At 31.9% G+C, this 8,180-nt stretch overlaps 1 protein-coding gene across 1 annotated transcript; it reads right to left on the minus strand.

Moving 5' to 3' along the window:
* Positions 1-600: 600 nt before the first annotated feature.
* LOC100181970 (E3 ubiquitin-protein ligase ZNRF2) lies at positions 601-8,180 on the minus strand. The gene is made up of 5 exons (XM_002130561.4): positions 7,635-8,180; positions 6,802-6,897; positions 2,568-2,673; positions 2,154-2,213; positions 601-1,811 (listed from the first exon to the last, which is right to left on the minus strand). The coding sequence occupies exons 1-4, from the start codon at positions 8,026-8,028 to the stop codon at positions 2,156-2,158; spliced, it is 654 nt and encodes a 217-aa protein (XP_002130597.1). The 5' UTR covers positions 8,029-8,180; the 3' UTR covers positions 601-1,811; positions 2,154-2,155.

Here is an 8,180-nt window from a genome sequence, read left to right on the forward strand (position 1 = left end):
CGTGTGATAACGACTGTCGTTTTCCGGCCACCCGAGGATAAAGTAAGTTACATTCATTCATTCATTCATTCAAGTATGTTCAACTAAGAACCCATTGCTTCATACCTTTCTGGGTGATTACCTATATTCCATATGTTTAGAAGACAAACCAATCAGCATCAACCGAGTTGAAGCAATCAATATAAAGTGTCTTGCCTAAAAACAAACACACATATTGGTAACAGCATTGAACATTATCATGTATTAGAAGTGGAACACTTGCACTGTTGTTTTACATATGGCCTAAAACAGCGGTTCCCAAACTTTCCTAAAATTTTTGCCTGATGAACCCTTTGCAATTATTTTAAATTTCGCAGCCCTATAAAAATTACAGAAGGAAAAACCCAAAACCACACCAAATGATAAAACAAAAACTATCAAATACGGCAAGCTGTTTAATGGGATGGGTGCACTTGTTTTGCCGCAATTAACTCATCAATGTTTGGTTTGGTTATGGATCACAATCATTGCTTCATTGCGGTCCCTCTGAAACTGCTGTATGGATCCAGTTTTGGACTGCTTTTCTAAAAGTTTGCCAAATATATAGAACCAACACAAATTCAGCATATCACAAATTTTATGCTCATTGCAAGTATCAGAATGCAGAAGTATATTTACAAAAGAACATTCAAAGAAAAAGGGGATTCTGAATTATAGTTGGCCACCATTAGCAAGAAATATAACGTGCAACAAAAAGGACTTGATTATTACTTGGGTATAATACTGTTGTAACTACTGTGATTCTAAATACAGAGCATTACTGTTTCTGATATATTTTAAGGATATAACAAGTTTATATATTGGAGAGCTTTTTTAAAATATTATTTTTTTTAGTTGTATGTTTTGGCACATTTGCTGTGAAGCAATAGAGGGTATAAAAATCATATTTTCAGTTCACCAAATACAACGAATACCAAAAAGGAAAATAACATTTAAGCCAATGATAATTTGAACATAATATTTATACCATACATAAGTGTAACCAAATATACAATAAGCTTCAAACAATGTTTATATCTCAAAACTTCTAAGTCTAATCTAAACTTAACAGTGTGGATGACAAACAATCAGAATATATTGTGTGGTGTTAGATTAGGAGGTGCAAAACAGTGATTGCATCACCATGTAAAGTACTTTGTTTGTTAGTTCGATTGTCCATTTGAAATAGAGAAGCAACATAGAACAATATATACAAATGCAATACTTGGGTGAAAAATGAGACAATATACACTGCCCTATGACATAAACTTTTGATTATCAGAAAAAAAAACTTTAATGTGTTGTGACATAATAATCAGAATTGTGACAGGAGCACAAGAATTGTAAAAAGTCTAGAAAAATACAGTATTACTGAAAATGGTAACAAGTGATGTCATAATTTATTATTATTATATAATAAAAAAAAAACAAAGTTTGAATATTCATGATAATTATCCCAACAGATACAACCCCATTTTTAACGAGTAGCTGCTTTTTAATTTAACAAATCCATATGTATGGTTTATTATTGGGGGAGGGATTATGTTACCTTATCTTTTATTTAAACAGCATTTATTTCACAACAAAAGCAATTAGAAGTTTCATATTACAGTGTAAGCAAACACTCTAACATTTCTATGTTTACTCCAACCAGTGTAAACCTAAATAAAATTATTGCTTTTGAATTATTTGACATTTCTCAGCAAAATGGTTGCCAGCCACTGAAAACAATAGAAAAAGAGAAAATCCATGTCTTTCGTGCAACACAGTGATCCATATATGTCCAAACCAATCTGAAACACAAGAAGATGCAAAGTTTTCATAATTGGGAAACACAGAAAATCTAACATGGTTCAGTATGGGAGGAGTGATTTATAGAAATGTGCTGTTGGCATTCTTTGGCATTTTATACAAAATAATATACCTTCACTTTATATAAAGTTGCCTTCACTTTAAGACTTGTCTTGTCCAAGGAAACTGTTGCAACAGGCACATACATTTTTGTAGGATATAATTTTTATCTTTGTATTATATCTCTCATATTTATGTTGTAAAATAGGACACCTGTGAATGATATACACAGTCAGTGCAACACAGAGCACATTATACTTTACAATGAGGAACATTCCACTTACAGTTAATCTGGTGGATGTTCTGGACAAGTCTGGCTTTTCTTGAACCATTCATCAATGCAGCTGAAACAATTAATTTTATGAAAAGAAGGCACACAATATTGGAATTGAGATGAAGGATAGTGACATAAAACTTAAAGTTTTAAATTATGAGAGGTAAAAGTAGTATTATCTATCATGAGGGAAAGAAGTAGTGTTATCTAATTTATTACGGTAAACAGAGCTAGTAAAGGACTGTCTGAAAGCACACAACAAAACAATCTCTTAGGGTTCGGTTGAGAATTCTTCACTAGCATTCTTAAACAAAATGTTTTAAAGAAGTAAAGATTTCATGTCATTTTGAGTAGTGAAACCCTAAAGGTTTAAACTTGTGTTTAACAGTAGCCCAATGCAATACTGCTTGAACAAGTTTCTTACCCTTTGTGATAAATACATAAGCACGGCAGACGAGCAATGGATTCTCCTTCCTCTAAATCTTCAAAGCAAATCGCACATTCGCCCAAAGTTACTGATAATGTGTCCTCTGCAAAAACAAAATGCTCGATTTAAAAACAGAATTAATGTGTCCTCCATATAAGGATTAAACCAGTTAATAGACTCTCCCAGTTACAAGAAAGTTAAGAGTCTTTTAGAGATAATTTTTAAGTTTCTGAAGTTTAATTGCAAGTTAAAAGGCATATTTCATGGCAATGCCATGGCCCTTTACATAAAAAAAGACTGCTTAATATTTTAATGAGTGCACTGTAAAAACAACACACAGTATTTAAGAAGGAATAGAATTTAAGTTACCAGCAAAGTGCAAATATGGTGATTATAGCACCAATATCAAAATACTCCAGCTCATTTAACATTTAAACAATCCTGATAATGTATCCTCTGTTTAAACAACACTTGGTTTTAAAAAGTAAACTTTCAGGTTAAGCCAGTAAAGCTAGGGTTGATTGTATTGCTCTGTGAAAGGACTTTTATTAAAATTAAATCTCCTCCCCAATTTTCAGTTTAATTTTTTTATAAAAAAAAAAACGTGATCCTAATATTTTATTACTTTAGGTTTTAACAACTGTTTTTTAGTCAATAAGTATTTAAAAATGAAACAACTGAAAAAGCATAAACATTATAGTCATACTGCATGACCCAATGACAAAGGGCATATGGTGCCGGTGCTTCGGTAGCAATATGTTATGTCAATCACTTATTCATTATGTGGTTGATCCATACTCCAGTACACAGGTGTGGATTACACTTAACTGTTTATATGTGCGTAGGTAATTTAATGCAGGAACATGCAATTATTTTCAAAATATTGTTTTACGATAAAATATTCATAACATAATGCACACACATAATGGTTAATTCTTTATTATTTTCTCCCGTGCTTAGTTTCAAACTACTGCCTTTGAACCAAACCCTACAAAGGCTTTTATTTAGGGTCCATATGTTATTTATTGCATTAAGCAAGCTCAGATTTATGTTGGCCTTTTGAATGAAACTTGTGGATTACATAGAAATAAAGAGACAGGATTACAGGAATAAACACCAAGATGTCAGTTATTATGACATACCATACATGACATGTATACATAACAGAAAATCTATACAAAAAATTATTCAAAAGCTTGATATTAAATTAAATTGACAGTAAAGTATATTTAATTCTATATATTAATAATATATAATACATTCTACTTCACATAGAGGAGGTTCTACCCTATAGTGTGGCATTCAATTGGACAGAAGATTTAGGCAAAAGTTGCCCATTAACCCAACACCCAGGGTGCTACAACACATTTGTGACCATTGGGCTGGGCAAAAAATTGTCAATGTGTGGTTAAGTGTCACAAGGAAGCACAAGGATCATTAAAAATAGCATAAATAAAATTATGTTTATTGTTTAATAAGATACATGTGTAGTATGAACCACAAGAACAAGCTACCTGTTTATAGAAATACCGTTACATTACTACAAAACAAAAGGTTCTACAAAATTCAAAATCCATTGTGGATAATATGAAAGGGTTGCGTCACAACAGGTGCGATATATTGACCAATGCAATAACAGCTTTAACCTGCGACTAGAAATGAAATTCCGATTGATTTTTATGTCGGACCTGTCTGGTACATACTGCATAGAGAAACGCATACAGACATATGTGGACATAGAATGTAATAGCCTAATATATATTACATTAAATGTTCACATAGGAAATAAATAATAAATTTTAAAGTTTTATACTTAGCTGCAATTTTTATCAAGCCTAATATATTTTTAAAACATATAGTCAGACAATAAGGAACTAAAATCTAACTGCTTTTAATATCCATAAATTACATCTTTCGTCATGGCCAAAGACTGAAGCAATAATTTGTCAGTGTACAACTTTAGACATTGTAATACAGCCAATTTTCGTTAAGTCCCGGCCAATGTTTTACATCAGCAAATCACATGATAGCCCACAAACAAACATGCGTTAAATTATTCATTGTTTTTAAACCAAATGGATAAATGATGCGCCATGGCACCCGCTGGAAAACAACAATTTAGCATCCAAGGCAAAGTAAAAGCATACATTTGGCTTATTTCATTTGGACTTATTTTATTTATTCTGTATAGACAATGTATTATGGTCAAGTACAACAGAAAGAGACATGCATAAAAAAGGCTTTGGGAAAATATTTTAATAGATAGATAAAATTTAAACAAAACAAAATACGTTTGTAAAGGCGACACAATGTTGGCCACATGGTTACATAAATATCACAAACTTTAACTTAAAATATATAAATTTTAAACCATTTATTATAAAGTGTAAATTGTTGGCTTAAGAAAGAATATTATATTTATATAATAGTATTTCTATGGAGTAATGACTCAAATCTAGTCTAAAACCGAGACCCTCAACAACGAATTCGCCAACATTGCATACAACGTAATATATTTTCATATAAATAAAATAGATTATTTCTACTCTGTTATTGAATTTTCCAAACGATCAATTCATAAGATAACAATGAGCTTTTTTCATCTGGCATTATGAGGTCATAAAAAGGTTGAGATTTATTGCTATAGTGGAACATCGATTAATTCTACTTGACTGCGGTGTAGGCATTGCCAACAATGCAGTGGACAAATATAACGAAAATTATTTAGGGATGAAACCAGGAATCATTTCTATTATGGTTAACAATTATACATCAAATTAAACCAACTTTAAAAAAACAATTTATATCACTAGATTTGCTTTTATAATTTGTGCCATTTTTATGATTGTTTTGAGAAAAATAAAATATAATTTTCTATAAATATATTAGGGTGAACAACATATTTAATATTTCTATAATATTATTGGGAGTAAAATGATTTTATATTACTACATCTGCATTTTTGTGTGATTGTAATGATTTGCGAAGTATAAAATAAACTATTATTAGAGTCATCAATTGTAAATTTAAAATTATTTAAGGAGTAGGTCAACCAATTTAAACCGATAGATTTGTGTTTAATAATTTGTGTCATTGTAATGATAATAAATGCCTTCAAAAAAAAGACTACTTTTCTATTAAGAAAATGAAGCAACAATTTTTCCCCTAATGTCAGAAACAGGGTAGAACTTATATGAATGCACAATTGCACATACATTATAGGTATTGAAACTTTGAGATTTTGCGTTAAACTATTTCCTTGGCTCCAATTTAGATTGTGTTTGACATTGTTTAATAATTAATGTAACATGGCAATAATTCATCTCTTTATATAACCTGACATGCTGCCGGCTTATATTATTGGATTAGTCCAAACCTGCATCTCATACTCACATTGACATTCAAACAACATCACTAACAAAAAGATGATAGGCATTGACAGTCACATTAATTTTAAATTTGACCAGATTCTACCACATGTTAATTTTAGCAACTAATAATATGCGGCGATGTCAAATTTCTAAAAACAACGATACAACTGAGATTGGTTAAAAAGTGGTTGATAAATGTTGGCACAAAGGTATTATCATAACCATGAAACCAGGTTATATATTTAAAACATAGAGGTTGACTGCCTAGATTCGTAACATCAAAGATTGTAACAATTGGTAAACAGCACAACGCACAAGTAACCAGTTACATAAACCTATACTTTGAAAACCACTTATTATTCAACGCCCAGTCATGCTTATATTATATAAGCCACTAATTCTTGAAAATAACACAACGAGTCCCAAGACTTATATGTTAGGAAAAACCACCAAAATTTCATATGCTAATCCATATGATCAGTTTATCTTTACACTCTGTTATATTATGTTGTATATTTATATATATATATAATATATTTATATATACGTACTTATACATACTATAGTATCATGTTCATATTTTATGTAGAAATAGAATGCGAGCTAAAACTTTTACCTTGGCATTTTATTACAACACCGTCATAAAGGTATTGACTGCAGTATAACTAATGTTGCAATAAAGTTGTATAAAGGTTGTTATACGGACCAATGAACCATTTTATGTGTCATATGTTTGTTGTTTAATACAAACTATTATATGCATGTTGTTCAATACGAACCATTATATGCATGTTGTTAATACGAACCATTATATGCATGTTGTTAATACGAACCATTATATGCATGTTGTTAATACGAACCATTATATGTGACTCTAGGCTTGGTTAAACACATCACAAAATGAACTTCCACATCTTCGGCAGGAATGACTTTTCCACACATCGGACATTTTGCATCTGGATGAATTTTAAACATATTATATATTATTTAAATAGAGTAGTATGGTACTGTGGGGTGTACTGTTAGCACCTAAATCCTACATTTCCTAAGTGTTTTTAACAATTATTAACGCCCTTTTAAAGTCAAGAAGATGCAGTTATTTAACTCAGTTAATATTTTTTGTTTACTATCAAATAGGATGATAAAATAAAATGAAAACATGTCCCATCTTACTCCAACCTAGTATTATAACAGGCAGAGGAGTAAGATGCATTAGGTGGATACAAAACCTTAGCGAAAAAAATTGGGTGTTAAAATTATTCAGCATAGAAAACTACATTGGCTTTTGAGAACTCCTTAAAACCAATCTCTACACAGTTATAAACAGTGTTGGTATTTAACTATCAGCCCAAGGATGTCGTTAAGAAGCACACTGTCTAACCAAAGTAAAGAACCACCAACCATGGGCGCTTCCTTTTTTGAGATTTTAATAAAAATATAGGTTGATATTATAAAAATACATATAGTGCAAACATATTGAGGTTTTGTGGTTAGGGTGTCTAGAGCTCTATACTATGACCATGTTTGTTTGTATAGACATTTAATAGCAGGGTAAAAGCTGTATTAAGGTATATAACTGAAGTGCTAAAAACGTTTATGTCACCCTAGTTTAAGAAATTAGGGTGACACCTTAGGTACTATTTTTTGCCACCTTTGGCCTCTTAACTTTATACCTACAGTAAACATCACGCACCTCTCATAGGGCTGAGGAAGTAAGGTGGAAGAGAGTGGGGTAACGAGTGTCTTGCCCTTCCAAAGTTTCTTGAGCTACCCGCTCCATCATCTTGCCTTTCCTCTTGCAAGCGATAAAATAATCCAAAACCTGACCTAGGTATTCGTAGTCGAGCGTCCGACTCAGAGTTTGCCCTCGAAAGTCGAGGATCTAACCTTGCTTGGCTTGTCTCTTGCATCATACTCGAATCAAATCTGATCATCGGTCGTCGATGTACGGGAAGCGACCCTGCTGTCATCATAGCACCACCTTGTGACGAACCATTGATCCCGTTCGAGGGATCCGAAGGCCCGCTGTGTTCGGCAAAAGTCCGATTTCGAGTTGAGTTTCCATCACTTGAAAGTTTTCCGCCCATTATCCACTTCTGGGGTCACACGCAGTAGATCAACATTATTAATATATGTTCAATTTTCCAGCAGTTTCACAACGTTTTGATCAATATTTGTTAAAGCCAATATTTATAATACATGAATCTGTTTTGCATTCAACCATTATTAAGAGGGTTTA

This window comes from Ciona intestinalis, chromosome 11 (assembly GCF_000224145.3).
Source record: "Ciona intestinalis chromosome 11, KH, whole genome shotgun sequence".
NCBI classification, from domain to species: Eukaryota; Metazoa; Chordata; class Ascidiacea; order Phlebobranchia; family Cionidae; genus Ciona; species Ciona intestinalis.

Excerpts from the sequence above, each read along its gene's own strand:
- LOC100181970 (XM_002130561.4), bottom strand. The coding sequence starts at position 8,028 with ATGGGCGGAAAACTTTCAAGTGATGGAAACTCAACTCGAAATCGGACT. Across the intron at positions 2,674-6,801 it reads GCCTAGAGTCACATATAATG|AGGACACATTATCAGTAACT; the intron begins GTTCGTATTAAC and ends TTGTTTTTGCAG. Across the intron at positions 2,214-2,567 it reads TTATGTATTTATCACAAAGG|CTGCATTGATGAATGGTTCA; the intron begins GTAAGAAACTTG and ends TAATTGTTTCAG.